The 17,003-nt window shown below is 46.0% G+C and overlaps 1 protein-coding gene across 1 annotated transcript; it reads left to right on the forward strand.

Moving 5' to 3' along the window:
• The first annotated feature begins 1,482 nt into the window (after window positions 1–1,482).
• LOC144134910 (uncharacterized) lies at window positions 1,483–15,851 on the forward strand. Its single transcript, XM_077667717.1, has 9 exons — window positions 1,483–1,570; window positions 2,507–2,635; window positions 4,257–4,352; window positions 5,794–5,907; window positions 7,007–7,112; window positions 8,392–8,526; window positions 10,196–10,301; window positions 11,796–11,924; window positions 15,772–15,851. Exons 5-9 carry the CDS (start codon window positions 7,087–7,089, stop codon window positions 15,841–15,843), a joined length of 468 nt encoding a protein of 155 aa, XP_077523843.1. The 5' UTR covers window positions 1,483–1,570; window positions 2,507–2,635; window positions 4,257–4,352; window positions 5,794–5,907; window positions 7,007–7,086; the 3' UTR covers window positions 15,844–15,851.
• Window positions 15,852–17,003: the final 1,152 nt, after the last annotated feature.

Below are 17,003 nucleotides of genomic sequence, written 5' to 3' on the forward strand. Positions count from 1 at the left end.
TTTCCCGTATTATTTTCGGACCTAGCGTTGTAGTAAAAGCAGGAATTTTTGCAGTAACAAAAGAATTTTTTTTAGTTCTTGTCACAGTAACAGATGCAGTTCTGTTAAAGAAGGCGGCTTCGTAATAATCTGCAACCGGATGACGAAACATTTGTCGCCCTTTTGGACCAGCACAGTCTAATTTTACTACCGCGAACCTACTCATTGCTAGCTTATTGTTGCATTGAAAGCAAGCTTGGCAGTGTTGATTCCACCGCTATTCAGTTTGATGGAGCAATCACTTAACTCCCTTTGAGCCACCGTGGTGCCTCACTGCTTGCGGCTCTCGGCTACTGATCCGAAGGACGCCGGTTCTATCCCGGCCCCGGCAGCTGAAGTTCGATAGAGGCCGAATTCTAGAGGCCCCTGTGCTCTGCGATGCCAGCGCATCTAGATGAACCCCAGGTGGTCGACATTTTACAGACCCTTCACTACGGCGTTCCTCATAGCAAGAGTCGATTTGGGACGTTAAAAACTCTCATAAACCATAAAACTCGTGATATTTGATTTCTCCTGTGACCAATCATAGAATGGCTTCACATCCTTTTTATGGTAAAATGATTATCCGTATTTGCACTGTAGTCCAGAGGACAGGATGTATAGTGTTCAATATTCCTCCTAACGTACAACGTTGCCGTAATCTTGTAGCGATAGCTACAGTACTGTAGCATTTCTAGCCTTCAGAGTTGGGGCGCCGCCACGCTGTCACGTGGTGCGGAGCAGCTGCCGGCAGCGTGGCGCCGTGGCTGATCACGTGGTTGGTCACGTGACCAAATTCCACTGTGCCAGCTGTAGCTATTTCGTCACTCCAGGTTTAACCATAGCTAAACCATCGCCAATTTTTTTATTTTTTTATTTATTATCTGATTTATATTTGCTGGCACTTTGTTTTCTTGCATTGTCCACATCCAGAATGGAAATTCAGGCCTCTTCGTGATTAACGGTGTCCCCATCACTCATAGGAAAAACTTTCATGACCACCTCTGCCCATCATGCAGGCCTGGTGCCGCGCATTCGTGGTGATGGCTTTTCGGCATCACATTCAGCACATTGAGCAGGAATAATACATAATATACCAAACAAGGGAAGAGAAATAGAAGGGCGCATCGCTTGACCGCCGAACCTCTGCACCAGGACTGGTAGGAGTACTCCCAGCAGGGATCTATGAATGTAAAGTAGCGAATGCGATTCCGCTTATACGGGCATTAACCAATTATCGTTATCCGAACAACTTCCATCCGTGAACACTTGATCTGGACAACGGAACCGAAGGGAATACCAAATTGCTAGTGCACCGAATTAGCATATGCCCGCACTACTCAAATATTCCGCCGTGTTTTTTTTCAGTTCATTTGGGAGATTTTAATGTGTATAGGCCCCAACATCGTCTTTTAATCGAACGAAGAAAATAAGCTATTTCCAATTCTCGCAGCGCTGCCAAGGCTGGCAGGAGGGCATCTACACCACCTGCCGAGAACATGCCTTCCCCTGGTTGCGGTACCAGGGCAACACCAAGCCGGATACGTCACAGGTTGGTCAAACAAAATGACGTCATTGATTCCACAATGTCCCTGGGCTCCCCTGCAGTATTGCCGGTGTCGGGTATATTGGTATTCAATTCTTCTTGGTACCTTTTACACGAAGAAAATGCAGCCGCTGAAGTATGAAGCAGCATTTAAGGCGAAAGAGAAAACACTGCGTGTTATCGGAGAGATGAGTCAGAAATATTTCTCTATAGCCAATGTGAATGAATGAATGCTTCCTGTTTGCTGTACTGACTGCATTGTTTTGCAAGGCAAATTGGTACTTAAGGGATGCGAAGTCGATCCTTCACACATGGCCAGGAGCTACAACTGAGTGACGTGAGTTAATTTATCCAGTTCATGTCATGTGCTTTCGTTTGCTTGCATAATTGCCGCGGTGAAAAAAATTCAATTCAGACGACATCCAAACAGCCCGTCAGCAATTGTGTACACAGGACGCAGGTTCAAGGACGAAAGAAGCATGAAGGGTTTGGAATAAACATCGGCTGACTGGCTTTACATAGATTGCTTTACATAGATTGCTCTTTCCAATTTCCTTTTTTTTCGTAACCGTCCTACCGAATGTGTCTTATGCGCCACGGATTCTGCCCTAGAGCCCTTAAACCGCTTTCTCTGGGTCGTCTTCGTGCATGGATTTCAGATCAAGCAACCACGCGGAGTGCAGCCCGAAGAGCAGCGTCCGAAATTCCGTCATTACTCTCCAGTGGAAAATGGTTTATTGGGCTAATATAAAGGGAATGTGTTGAGTGCCGCCGATGACTAGCGCCCGACCGAGCAAAGGCACCGGCGAACGCCAGCGTTCCCCCAACCTGTTGTTCTCTGGCTGTTAATGTTCTCTATCCTACGACATTCTCTTATCTCAGCACTGCACCCATGTGCATCGGAAGTTAATGAACGTCCTCTTTGCTCTCCCCTTCACCCAGAGTCTCGGACGAAGGGGTGTCCTCCTTCGGCACCCACGCCCAGGGTGGCCATCTGTCCAATGGTTGGACCATCAGTGGCACCTGTCTCTCCCTTTGCCCTTCGTAGACCCTCAGGGGCAAGCAATTGCGGTACGTGTACATCTCTTCCGTCCTTTCGCGATCGCAGCCAATGTTGTCGCAATAGAACTGGATTGCCCTTACAAGATGTGAATGTCTCTGCTAAAGCCATGCAAGCTGGTGTTCTGGTTAACGGCACGGTACTGGAGTTTAACCACATACCCTGTACAGCTCACTGTTCGATTTGATGGTATTCGGTTATTCAGCCATGGTATTCTGATGAAGGCGAAATGCTGGACGGGTTGTATATTTGAATTTAGGCTCCCATGTTAGAACCACATAAAGCCGGATATGTTCCAAAGGCTTCCATTACGAAGAACCTCGTGGCCCAGAGTGGGGCGTGAATATAGAAGTTCAGTGACCTCAGTTGATTCCGCGTCTGGTCAGATGAATTAGGTTAGTTATTAATTGCTTGCATCTCGCGTAACATGAGTGACTTAGTGTGCTAGCTTGGCAACGTTTCGGTAAAATCAGTGTTGTGTGAAATTTTATTACCAATTTAATCTTTTGTGGGAAAGCCGTCCGACGGCTTAGTGAAATGCCGCACCACATGTACAGTGGCGTGGAATAAAAAATATTAGCACAAGTGACGGATCACCGAAGTGAAATCACTCATCCATCCATTTTTTACGTAAGTGTTGCGATATAATCGTCAAATTTATTGGAAGGACCCATTCGTAGTCTCAGCCACTTCCTGGCGCATAAAACTTTGAAGCATTTAACTGGGACGCAGTGGGCTTCCTAGGAGATGCAAGGGAATGGCTTTTTTTACTTTTGCGAAGAGAGGTTAAAGGTGCACTAAAGAGGAATCTGAACTCGTCTTTTTACCGCGGCAAATCTGTGTACACGTTCCGGGCATTCCTAGAAATTTTGAAATATTGTCCTGTGTGGCCGATTGCCCTAATTAAATCGGATTAAACGTCCCCGCTCCCGCCTTTTTTTGGACTCAACGCGGTAGGGAGGCGGAGACAACCAACGGGTATAGTATTTTTAGCCAGTCCAGTGGCGACTTCGCTTTTGCTTTTTAGGTTTCTGTGAACGAACTGTTTCAGTCACAGACAATATAGCCGCGAATTAGGCTCATGGAAACAAAAATACACGTGAACTCTTTTTGGTTTACGTACCCTGCCTACCGCATTGAGTTAAAAAATAAAGGCGGCAGCTGGGACATTTAATCCGATTTAATTAGGGCTATCAACTGCACAGGACAATCAAGAAATTTCTAAGAAAGCCCGGAAGATGTAGATATATTTCCCGCGGTAAAAAGACGAGTTCAGATTCCTCTTTAGTGCACCTTTAACTTCGGGTTTTCCGGGGTATCGTCTACGGCATGGTTTGAATTGTCACTCAGCACGTCACGGTCCAACTTATCGGCATTTGCAATTGAGTATTACCTAGGCAGTAAGCATTCCCGCATGCACCTGTCTTGTCTCTAACACAATTAACCACTAAAGTATTATAGCAGACGGAACAAGCGGCATATGATGAGGCTATAGAGAGCCTAGAGGCTAATGAATTATCAGAGCCCGTTGACTAGTAACGATTTTTCTCCGTAACACTGACACACTTTAGCTTCCGCGGCTCTTCTGCGGCTCGTTGTAAGGCTTATATGCATGGCCTTTGCAGACAGCAGCAGCGCCTTGGATGTGGGGACGTCGTATCGAGCTGCAGCAGTTGGTCGGCTGCGACGTCCTGTATTAGTCCGGCAATCATGTCCATTCTAAAAGCGGTGAGTATTTTTCATTGACGCTATCCTAGTAGAAAGTTAAACATTTGCCATTCAGAGCGTAATGAGAAATGAGGGAGGAGGAGAAACAGGAGAGTAAGGGTACAAACGGATTAGCTGCTGAGATAGTGTGATGGAAAGGAAGGCAAAATTGAGGCATATATACAGGGGGTGGAAAATATTTCTAAACTCCCCGGCTATCGCTCTTCACCATAGAAGAGAAGGTGTGAGTGTCTCAGTTAAGGCTACAAAATATCTGAGACGTTTTCCCTTTCATGTAAGGAAGAGGTGCACAAGGCAAACCGACTATGGTAAAGTGCCCGAGTAATCTTTTATATGCTCTAGGTATGTCCCTGATAATTCACTCAGGAGATAAATGGCACATAATTTATTGACTGCTGCGTTAGTACGAAAGAGTCTGTCTTGACTGAATTGATGATCTTAATTCTAGGAATGGCAAAAAAGAGAATAGGAATGTCGTAGAATGCAGTGCGGAGTGATGTGGAGCGATTTGCTTACTCCTATCCTTCGTGAAGACAGTTCATGAAAAGGTTAATCTCGTCAAGTTCTGGCTGAAGCTTGAACATAATGGCCTCAAACTTCACGGACACAGTTTAGTTCTCAAGTCATGAGCCACAGGAAGGCGGGAGCGTTCGTAACATTCGACCGCTGCTATGCTGGTTACTTTTGTGAACAGATGTAAACCTCATAATGCCGAAGCTTCATGAATCAGTGCTGTGAAATGAGACGGCCACCTATCCGTATCGAGTAATTGCTTTCGACATCGCTAAGGTCGATGAATTGAGGTTAACAGTAGCACAAATTCCAAGGGAAACGGAACTGAACGTGAGTCAAATTGTTTCATCTGCGGACAAGTTGCAGCGAATGGCGTATAAAGGTTTTATGTTGTACTATCAGCAACAAGAGTTAAAACATAAGAAGATAATTTAGCACCCTTTACATACACTGCGTTCACTACAGCTGGCCACTATAACTCTAATGTTTAAGTTAATTTACGCCATCATCAAATTACTCTGGTTCACAAGGTGTGGTGCACTCTGAACAGTGGATCATCTATGCCCTGCTCTGGATAGGTCTGCCACGCTTTAATGCATTGTATATTGTCCTCGCAACGCCGCCATGCGAGTTGCTCATGTGTCAGTTACTCAAAATCTACTTTGTTCTTTATTATCGCGCTCCTGTCCTGCAATTATAATGCAACTAACCCACCTACACGATCCCTACAAGCTTTATACTTCGGTAAGTTTTCGCCGGTGGGCTGTGCCGAGCACGCAGCTACGCACTCACTGCCTGTGCAGATGTGAAGGACTCTGCGCTAGCTGTAGACATCAGTGAAGAGGTGCGGTCGAAAGTTGGTTGATTCAATTCTTCGTTCGAATGTGTGTGTGAAGTTTTTCTAACTCTTTGCTTTGTTGCTATGCAGCAGCGGCACCCCGGCGTCGAAGAAAAGACAACGGGGCCGGGTGCCCTGTGCCCCTTAAGTGCAGTCGTCATGTGGGTGCCACCTGCTTCCTCGCCGGAAGAAAGCCCGGCCGGAGTAAGATGCATTGCAGATGGCCTTGCACTGTTACATTAGCTCTCAGTATTACCTGCAACACAGCACTAGCATGGTCTGTCGCAGAGCGCTGACGTCATATAAATCTCGCCGATGTTGTTTGTGGTGCCGCCGCTTTCAGCCACCTCATATCACAAGCTCGGCAGCGTGCATTTCCCGAGGCGTTTGCTGATTGACTCCTCGTACATCCCATTTCTGCAGTGTTAGAGACGCGTTCGGCCACCGATTCGTCTTTGTGAGCGGCTGCACACAGGTGCCGTTAGCAAAGGCCCTTCCTACAGCTTGTCTCATTGGTTAACTCACAGCCTCGGCTGGTGTATTTTACAGCTTCGAATGCTTTAGCATTACACGCATTGTTGGATGTATTCTAGGCATGATAGTCTTAGCCGCTTTTGCGTAACAATTTATTTTTCCATGTACACATGGTGAGGGTGCAGGGGAAAAAAGCCAGAAATTGTGGCTTGGCGTGGCCCTCAGCCCCTAACCCCCCGGCCCCTAAGACGTACTAACCTAAAAAGGCCGGTTTCACAAAGTTTCCCGAAAAGCAACTGCATTCACGATAACCAATAAGTCGGGACAGGGCACCACAAGTTCATCTGAGCCCAGGGGCCTCCGTCCTTTCCTGTACCCGCTCGGTCACACGTCACGGGTTATGAGAAAGCGGTATATTTAATGATCATAGCCATGCTGCATGTAGTGCCACTCAAGTAAACGAATTGCTTCTCCCTAAACCTCCGTAAAATTGCCCCTTTTAGCAAAGGTCTGTGCAGGACATACTCGAGCAGCCTACAGAATAGCCTCTTTATGAAGAACTCGGGACCCGACAAATGGAGCACTACTGTTCCCACTCCATGCTGCGTACTAAAAGATTCAACACACCATGGTTGTCTGCACTCTACTTAAGAAGGCAAAGTTTGGGAGGACTTTGGAGGCCCTTTTACGAGTACATTTGTTTATGGCACGTTGTCTAGCACTCCGGATGCAGTGGTTCCATTGATTCCTCTTTGTTCTCTTTACTTCTGCACGCTTACTGCGGTTCCAATGGTTCCTCTTTCTTCTCTTCACTTCTGTACTGTTGCAGGTTCGGTGTCTTTCGGAAGCCATCCTCCACCCTGCGATCCCACTTCCCGCAATCGGTCTGATGGCTTAATTCTGCGGCTCATGACTCAGCGTGCTCGACCCGATCTGTGAGTTTGCAGCTCGTCATTTGTCCACAATTTTTTAACGAATTTGATCGCAATGGTCACAGATAGGCTCTTGTGATCGCAGCGGCTGCAGTGTGTGATGGCCGACCAGGTGAAAGGTAAAAAAAATGAGAAATCGGAGTAAGAAAAAATTTCAGGGAGGGGCGAAATTTTTATGCATTCCCGTGGTCCATGGCATGTTCAGCTATTCGGTAAGCCGTTTCCAGCATTGCAAGGTTCATTGGCTGCCAACCTCGGAGTGGTTCACTACAAAAGCGGTCACGAAAAACACCACGTCGTCACCGTGGCATCACTTAAAAAGAAATTTCTTCCAAAGCTCCGGGTAATCGAAACCAGCACTTTATACTGTGAGGCGAGCACGGAAACCATAGGCCACAAAACAGTGTTTTGCATTTTTCCGAAAATATGCGAATTGGGGAAATGGAATCCGAAACCCGAAAGTCAGCAGAAGAGTGGTCACGGCGGTAAAGTGCAAATGCACGCTGTTTTAGCCGTCAGCTTCACCCACCCCCAATGAAAGGTAGATACTCTCGGCTAGATAGGCTGAAACTGGGTGACATTGCTCAGCACCAGTTCGGTGATACATGCCTCGATACGTGCGAAAGAAGCTAAATCAACTTATCGACGACATTGGCAGTGTGCAGACTCCAGAACAGACATTTATCGGAACCAAGCAGGTACACCTAGGTGATGACGATTCGTGCTCGTGTGGCGTGTGCTGGCTTTAAGTGCATATGTAAGCTTGGGGGCATTCTGAAAAGCAGCACCACATCTGACTGAATGGTGTACGGACATTGCTCGTCACGTGGCGTGCTTTGCTATCGATTCAACTGTCTTTCTTGACAAGCTGCGCAGTAAGTGTGACCTCAAGCAACCCTTTTGACTGACTCTGCTGTTGACATTTCGATTTCTACGTTCATGAAATTCATCCTGTTGGCTGCAAGCGCCAAAAAATGAGACTACGTTCCGGAACCCACGCAAAATCTTAACGGACTTTTATCGGACATATCAGCCGGCTGAACGTTATCTCGAGGAAAGCGCGTAAACCATGTATACCAATTTAGCTGCATATGTTATTTTTGAGCTTCAGGTTCGCCATGGGTGCCTAACTTCGATGAAAGCATTTGCCCAATACCAATAGCTTTTCCATTTTTCGCAGCAAGCAGAGCTCCAATGAAAGGGCTCCAATTGAAAATTTCCTAATTCGACTTCAGACTGTTGTGTGTTTCTAATACTGACGCATCGCTTTGCCCCGATGCAGCAGCGACATTCTTTGGGCCGACACCACGTGTCCAGACAACGTAGACTTGATGCCTACCGCCTCTGAAGTGCAGTCGTCTTGTGGGTGCGACCGGAGGACGTCAAGAACGGATTCCTCGCCAGAAGAAAGCTCGACGTAAGATGCATTGCAGATGGCCTCGTGCTTTCACTGTCCCACTCAGTATGACCTGCGACGAAGTGTTGGCCTTTCCTGATGTCTCCGGGTAAAGTGGTCTGCGTAATATATATAGCAGGAGACTGCGGCAAAACTGGCACCGCAGAAAGCGACACTGTTCTTTTTTTTAATGCGCAATACATATATAACATTCTCAGTTCTTGTGACTCGCACTCATTCGTGAAAGAAGTCAGACTCACTCACTTGCGTGCTGCAGGTCGTAAAGCGCATTGACTGTGAGTGATCCCCGCAGCGGTTCTTTGCCATGCATGGCCACATCTTTGACACAGGCCGACAAAGTCTCGCTGAGCTTCTTCCCGTCTCATCCAGCTACATTAAATGCGCCAGCGGACATGAGTATACCAACCAGCATGGTCTGTCGCAGGGCGGTAACGTTATATTCCGAAGAGCACTTCCAGCATTGAAATTGGTTACTTCATCAAAGAGTATTTCTCTTTAACCGCTATCTGTAATAATGTGTATGCAGCATAAAGGCGTTGACCGATAGAAAGGAATCCTTATAAACTATGTGTGGCATAACCCGGACTGATCTTTACGGAGGTGTTTTCAACTCTTGAGTGCATAGTGATGAAATCAGCTCTGTACCTCTCATCAAAGTGTATTCAAGACAATATATTACAGAAAAGCCGTTAGAGCGCACACTAGAAATTAATAGCGGGTGGCTGCAAACTTTCAGTGGGTATTTGCATGGTGGTTTGGCTGCTGAAATTGCCGCCGGCATCGCCCGGACCTCCAAGCCGGACCGCACGACAGCACGCTCGGCGTCCTCAGAATTCCATGCTTTACGTGGTGCCGCTGCTTTCCTCCAGGCTTTTTCCTAATTGATTTCTCGTACCGTCCGTCCCTCTCAGGTTTTATGGATGCATTGGGCAACCTACTAATCTTTGTGTGGGGCCACATACAGCTGTCGTTAGCGACATAGAAGAGCCTTCATTGATATTGTCTCTTCGGGCATCATTTCAAGGTCTCGGCTGAGGTATTTTACAGTTTGCAGTGCTTCAGCATTGAAGATGTCCTTGACGCTAAATTTCAGGCCTTATATTCCTAGCTGCTTATGCGTGACAAAGCTGACTAACTGAACAAAGCCCGTTCCTGCTGGGTTTACAAAGAAGCTGTAATTGCATTTATCAGAAATTCGTGGCATCCCTCTGCCGGCACATCTCATCCTAGGGGCCTATGGCGTTCTTTTCCGCACCCACTCAGTCATTTTCATACGGCGCAGATGACGTCGCAGCTCTCTCTAATGCTCCAAGCCATGCGCTAAGTATTAGCACCCAAGGAAACAGAAGTGCTTGTCTCTAATTCTCGGTGAAGGTTCTCCTATTAACAAAAATCAATGCCAGACACACACTGGCGGTCTTTCTTCTTGAATCCTTATGAAAAATTCACAAGAAGAACTTGCCGACCTATCGAAAACTGTCACACCACGCTACGTGCTGAGAGGTCTGGGAGGACCTTGCAGCAGCTGCTCTATTTATCAAGCTGAAGTTTGTGAGCAGTTTGTAGACCCGTTCAAGAGCACAATTGATTACGGTCGCGTGGCGTTCCACTTCGTATCCAGTGGTTCCACTGGTTTTCCTCTGACCACTTCTCTTCTACACTGTTCCAGGTTCCTCCTCATGGCCAGGCGAGCTCAGCTCGACCCTGCCATCTCACTTCCCGCATTCGGTGTGATGGCTTCTCCGGCTCAAGGATCAGCCTGTCTGCTTCGGACAGTGAGTTTGCAGCAACTCGTCATTCGCGGCACTTCATTTAGATGTCCACAAGCCATACCCTCGCCATCGTACCAGCCACAGTGTATGGAAGCCCGTGGTAGAAAGCAGCTCAAAAATAGCCCCCATCCATTTTGAGGCGGATTCGGAGGAAGGGGGGTGTCATTTTTACACATTGCCAGGGGCATAAAATGCTCTATTGTCAGGAAGGTCTTCGGTACGCCACCACCGCGCTATCAATGAAAAACAAAATTTCTTTCGAACGTTTAAGCGATACATCCCGGGCCTTTTACATTGCGAGGCCAGAATACAAACCATAGGCCACAAAACCAGGTTGCTTTTCAAGCAAAGAAAGGTGAATCTAGAGTGTGCAGTGCCTTAAGACTGTATCTACTTTCTGTTGACATATTCCGGACATGTTAGCCGGGGGATACTCAGCAGCGCTTGACAGAGCGCCAACGTTCGCGACCTTTGGGTATTACGAAACAGGCTAGCTAGACTAAATTGATGATCAGTATTCCGTTAAAAGAAAGCAGAAGGCAAATGGCGTAGAATACAGTGACTCCAATGTGGAGTCTGTGTCAGAAAGACTTGGTTGCGGCTTGCATTCAAGAAGACAGCCCCTCAGAAGTTGAATCTCGCCAATTAAGTTATTCCTGAAGCTTGAACGAATGCTCTTGAATCTTCGCGATCTGAGTTCTTGAGTAGTATCTGAGGCATCGTATGGCAAGGGCGTTCGTGTTACTTGAGGAAAACAGCGGCAATAATCGACCGCTGCTATGCGACTGCTTTCGAGAAGAGTTGTATAACCGGTAATGTCGAAAGTTCGTTATTCAGTGTTGTGCAATAGAACTGCCAGCTATCCACATCGAGAGGAGAAAACTGCTTTCGGGATTGGCGAGGTCGGTGAATTGTTGAAGGGCAGCTCTACTTCGAAGGCAAACCGGACTGAACGTTCATTCTCCTCTTCGATCCAAGAACTTATTCACAGTGAATGGAGTAAGAAATGGGCAGACTGTGTCTTATCTGCATCAGATAAAAAACATGCGATTGACTGAACAGTAGAAGGTGCAGTATGAAACGCCTATACAGGTAGAGTATGGATTCTGCTCGATTAAGAATAGTCTCCATAGTATTAATATGGGTTAGGGGATTATGGTGCATGAAAGACAGATTACAGTGGATTTGTGGGTGGATTAGAAAGAAGTCAGCGGTGTAACATTGATAGCACTTTAGTAGTCGTATGTACCCTCCGGAATTTTTTTTTCCGTTCTCTCCTGTCCCCTCTTCTATATAACTAAAAGTTGCTTCTGTTTGCTTCTCATCTCGGTTGAGCGAAACTCGCCACTACATACTCACTGCCTAAATAAACGGGAAGGACCCTACTCTATCTGTAAACATCTTTGAGGAAGCCAAGTGCATTTTCTTGATCTGATTCGTGTTTGCTATATACATGAAATTGTTCAAACAGTGACTTACTGCTTTTTTTCTTTTTAGGAGCAGCGGCGTCCTTCGTTCAATAAAGAGCCAGAATCAACACAATGGAGGCAGATGCCCAGTGCCTCTGAAGTGCAATCGTCACGTGGGTGCCATCGGAGGGTGTCGAGACCTGTTTCCTTGCCGAAAGTAAGTGCGATGTGAGGAGGATTCCTAACCGGCTTATGCGTTTATAGTCTCGCTCAGTATGACCCGCAACGCAGCGGTGGCGCTTTCTGTGGTCTGCGGATAAAAGGATGCCTGTTATAGCAAGAGGTTGTGGCATGATATGTACTGTAAAAAGTGGCAGGCTTTTTATGCATACTAACAGATAAGTAACATCTGATTTCTAAACTCCCATTGGCTTGTGATCGAAACAAGACTGAACCAACTTTTACCTGCTGCAGTGAGATAACAGCCTCGGAATAGTATTTCCCTGTTTACTACTATACCTGTAATGTGGGTGCATTGTACATTGGTTGAACTCAAAATACAATTTTTACAAATAATTATTGGAAAGCACTAGAGTGATTGCTTTACACGGACTTTTCCTGAGCTTGAATTAGCCCTCTACTTGCTTGTCAAGACTATGAATAATACCTGGTAGCCGCCGACTTCCAATGAGAATTCGCCAGGTCCCAGTGCTACTGGAACGCCACCAGGATTCCCCGCATCTGCGAGCTAAGCGCTGCGCTCTGCATCGTACATCGATTTCGGAGCTCTGGGTGATGCCAGTCATTCTGTTTGTTTCACCAGCCTAGTGGAGCCCTTTCATCCTGATGTTTTCACTTATTAGTTCCTCCTAGCGCTCATCTCTATTTTCTTAACGATGCCCTGGGCCAGCTTCTGATCATTGTGCGAGGCGGCATCCAGCTTTTGTTAACAGCAAAGGCAAGCCTTCATTGATATTTCTCATCGAGCATCATGCCCTCTCCACGGCTGCAATAAATTGCTACTATTGTAGCACTTTTTTAACTATTCAGGCATGACAGCATGATAGGCATAACAGAACCGAAAGAACCAAATAAAACCTGTTTCGGTTGGACACGCAACAAACAACTGTAATAGCCCCTAGCACGAATTCGGTGCTGTGCCCTAAAAGTGCCTCTGAGCTTAGCGGGCTATCCGGTTTTGTTCAGCAGCCGGCCGGTTTTTCGGAACTACTATTTAACCAATCGAATACTACTAATCCCAATCCATGAGGCACGCTGAGAGATTTGATCGTGTTCCATATCCCCTGTTTAAAAAGGAGAGCAGTTCAAGTCTACACCGGGTTACGGTCGCATAGGGTGCAACTCCGGGTGCAATAGCTACAATAATATACCTTTGCTTCTCGTCTATACTGTTTCAGGATGCTGCTGATTCAGGGGCTCGACTTCTCCCGTCGGCTCCACTTCCCGCAGTCGGTGTATTTGGCTTCTGCGGCTGCGCAGTCTGTTTTCAGCCCAAACCGTCAGCTTTCAGCTTCTTATTCGAGTCAGGTTTTAGATGAATTTGACGGGGACGGACGAATCTGTACCCTCGGGTTTGTAACGAGCACATTCTTCATGACAAAACACACAGGTCTTTCACTGATATTATTTTGTCGGCTTCGAGCCTTCGACGGATGAATCCGTACCCTCGGGATCATAACGAGCACATTCTTCATGACAAAACACACAGGTCCTTCACTGATAATATTTTGTAGGTTTCGAGCCTTCGAGGGACGAATCCGTACCCTCGGGATCGTAACGAGCACATTCTTCATGACAAAACACACAGGTCCTTCACTGATAATATTTTGTAGGTTTCGAGCCTTCGACGGACGAATCCGTACCCTCGGGATCGCAACGAGCGCATTCTTCATGACAAAACACACAGGTCTTTCACTGATATTATTTTGTAGGTTTTGAGCCTTCGACGGATTTATTCGTACCCTGAGGATCGTAACGAGCACATTCTTCATGACAAAACACACAGGTACTTCACTGATATTATTTTGTAGGTTTCGAGCCTTCGATGGACGAATCTGTACCCTCGGGATCGCAATGAGCACATTCTTCATGACAAAACACACAGGCCCTTCACTGATATTTTGTCAGCTTCGAGCCTTCAGCGTGGCAGCGCCGCCACGCTGTCACGTGGTGTGGAGCAGCTGCCGGTGGCGTGGCGCCATGGGTGATCAGGTGGTTGGTCACGTGACCAAGTTCGACTCTACCAGCTGTAGCTATCGCGTCATTCCAGGTTTAACCAGAGCTAAACCACTGCCATTTTTTTATTTTTGAATTGATTATCTGATTTATTTTTGCTGACAGTTTGTTTTCTTGCAGTGTCTACATCCAGAATAGAAATTCATGCCTCTTCGTGACTAGCGGTGTCCCCATCACTCATAGGAAAATCTTTCACAACCACCTCTGCAAATCTTACAGGCCTGGTGCCGCGCATTCGTGGTGATGGCTTTTCGGCATCACATTCAGCACTTTGAGCAGGAAAAATATATGATATAGCAAACGTGCACTTACGTCTTTTCCGTCCTTTCGCGATCGCGGCCAATGTTGTCGCCATAGAACTGGATTGCCCTTACAATTCGTTAATGTCTCCACAAAATCCATGCAAGCTGGTGTTCTGGTTTACGGCATGGTACTGTAGTTTAACCACATACCCTGTACAGCTCTCTGTTCGCTTTAATGGTATTCTGTTCTTCAGCCATCCTATTCTGATGGAGGCGAAATGCTGGAGGGGTTGTATATTTGAATTTCGGCTCACATTTTAGAGCCACATAAAGCCGGACTTATTCCAAAGGCTTCCATTACAAAGAGCCTCATAGCCCACAGTGGGGAGTGAATATAGTAGTTCAGTAACCTCTGTTGACTGCGCGTCTGTTCAGATGAATTAGGTTAATTATTGCTTGCGTACCGAGTAAGACACACCACGTAGCACCTTTTCACATCCAGCATTCTGAGATAAAAAATTTTAAATATTGTAGGTAATTATCAATTCTTCCTTCCTTTTTGTTTTTCCATCGCTCGCGTCTCTCTGCTATATGTAAAGAGGTATATGTATATGTAAAGAGCGTATTTCGGTATATTGTGTGCCGCGCATTCGTTCGCGGAAATCCATTAATAGATCTTTACTAACCGTGTCTTATGCTCTTTTTCCCCTAGTCTCGTGTGCTGGAGAAAAATGCTGTTTGGAAGATTATAAATCATCAATAAATATTTCAGATACATCTAAGAAAATGTGGCAAGAAATTCACAAATTCCACGGCGACCATCACTTTGCACAATCCCTTTTCTGTCAACCACTGGTCTAAAAACAACACTCGAAGAACAATTGAGCATACTATAGGTGAACATCTCCCCGCAGTCTCCAGTTCCTCACGCTATACAGAAACACATTTCGAAATATATGAACACCATCGAGAAACAGTCATCGGTTGAAATCTATCATGGTTTCACCGATTATTGAATGGCGCCTCATGTGAACACCTAGCGCAGATAGCGCCTTTTTTGAGTTTTTTGGTTTCACAGTATGTCGGTTTTACAGCACACAGTTGTCAGGTCCTCACTATCTGCCCACTGTGGCAGGTGACAGTTATTCACTGGTCAGGAGAGGTTGCTTGAGAAACAACCTCGGTCTCACAAGCCCCACCGTTGACAGTGTTTTTAAATCTCTTAACCGCTGCACCACTGCGCCAGGATTGCTATGAGGAATCTCTGCGATCTATGAAAGTAGAGAATGACCAATTTTGCATATATGGGCATAGGCAGAACCTAGGCGACAGAAAAGGAGTACTTGCGCAAGAGTCATCTCTAATGCTGTTGAATTGTACTCTTAATGGTAGGTAAAGTGTTTTATGATCACCAAAGGAAGGGCAGTGTCCATGACTGCTAAGTTATATGCAAAGAGTACCCTGGCTGCAGAAGGGACCGATTAACGCTATCATGTCATACCAGACGGAGGTTAAGTGCCTCCCCAAGTTTTAGGCATGGACATCTGCTTTGTGCTTTTCTAACAGGGAGCACTTCAGGGGCAGACAACCTCCAGCCAGTGTCTGCGAAGTACTGTACTTCCTCTACTACACATATGACAAGAAGGCTGTGAGGCTGAAGTAGGCTGTTTCTTTATTTTCTACCTGAACAAAGTAATATGACTTGCAGGTAAGCTACAGTGAGCGTCTGTCTGACCTTGCTTCTATGTGGCCGTGCAGAAATATCTCGCCGGTAAAGCCCGGCGAGTCGGACAAAGACTACCGTGGAGAGATCACACATTGGATGTTTACTTTGCAGGCAAGTACTAGCAGATGGGAATTATTGATCTATTTTTTATTTGTACATGCAGTGCTGTCTTTGTTCCCTTAGTCATCTCTCTAGCCATCCTCCTTCCCTGATGTACCCAGTATAACAGTCTCTAGAAAAGGTTCTTTTCATTTGTCTGAAAGAGTTCTTTTCTGTGGCAGGCATCATCATTGAGACAGTCATGTCTCAATGGCCACTGGAGCACTTGCTAGGCATTGTGCTTTTGGCTTTATTGGGCGCCTTTTTTATATTGAACCTTAATAATCATAAAAAAAGTAGAAGCCACAATTTATAAACTGCGAGTGATGTTGGTAATCAGAAAGTGGACTTTTGAAGTACTGGCAGTGCTTCTTCCTTGTCTACCGTATGTATCACATTTGTCTTAATGAAACTGAGAACAGGCAAACTCAAAAAAAAGAAGGCATCTTTGAGAGACTTTAGCTGCACTGAAAGAATTACAAAATAGTGAAGCTGCCACATTCGAAAGGATTGCTGAGGGCACTCTAAATTTTTTTCCTTGACCGTACTCTTGCAGGGTTACTGAATTTATTGTCATTGTTAAGGCACATCTAAGAAAGGTTGTTTTTATCAGAGTTGAATCATCCCACTGAAAGCTGGAAGAAAATTTGTCCCTTTGCTGGCAGTTTTTCTTTTTGCACTGTTTCAATTTTGCAGTTGCCGGCATGGAATCTGAGGCAGGAATACTACTAAGCAAGTCTAATGTGTTTCTTTATTGTACTGTTTATCACTGGATAAAAACACAGTGAAGAAGGAAAGATTTTAAAACCAGTTGTGAGAAAACTCATAGGTTGGTTGTGAGGCATGTCTTGTCGCATGTGCAGAAGCATATAACGTGAATGTAGTGACTAGCATGCGGTAATTGCTATTCTGATTGCTTCCTGTAGGGTAATTAGCTTGCAGCTTCTTGCATTCAAGAGGTCAGTGCTGCGCT

The sequence above is a fragment of the Amblyomma americanum genome, chromosome 5 (genome assembly GCF_052857255.1).
Source record: "Amblyomma americanum isolate KBUSLIRL-KWMA chromosome 5, ASM5285725v1, whole genome shotgun sequence".
Taxonomy (NCBI): Eukaryota; Metazoa; Arthropoda; class Arachnida; order Ixodida; family Ixodidae; genus Amblyomma; species Amblyomma americanum.

What these genes read in the sequence shown, in the direction of transcription:
- LOC144134910 (XM_077667717.1), top strand. Translation starts at nt 7,087, where the DNA reads ATGACTCAGCGTGCTCGACCCGATCT. An exon ending in CAGCGTGCTCGACCCGATCT is followed by an intron (nt 7,113 to 8,391) that starts GTGAGTTTGCAG and finishes GCCCCGATGCAG; the next exon opens with CAGCGACATTCTTTGGGCCG. An exon ending in GACCTGTTTCCTTGCCGAAA is followed by an intron (nt 11,925 to 15,771) that starts GTAAGTGCGATG and finishes CTTTTCTAACAG; the next exon opens with GGAGCACTTCAGGGGCAGAC.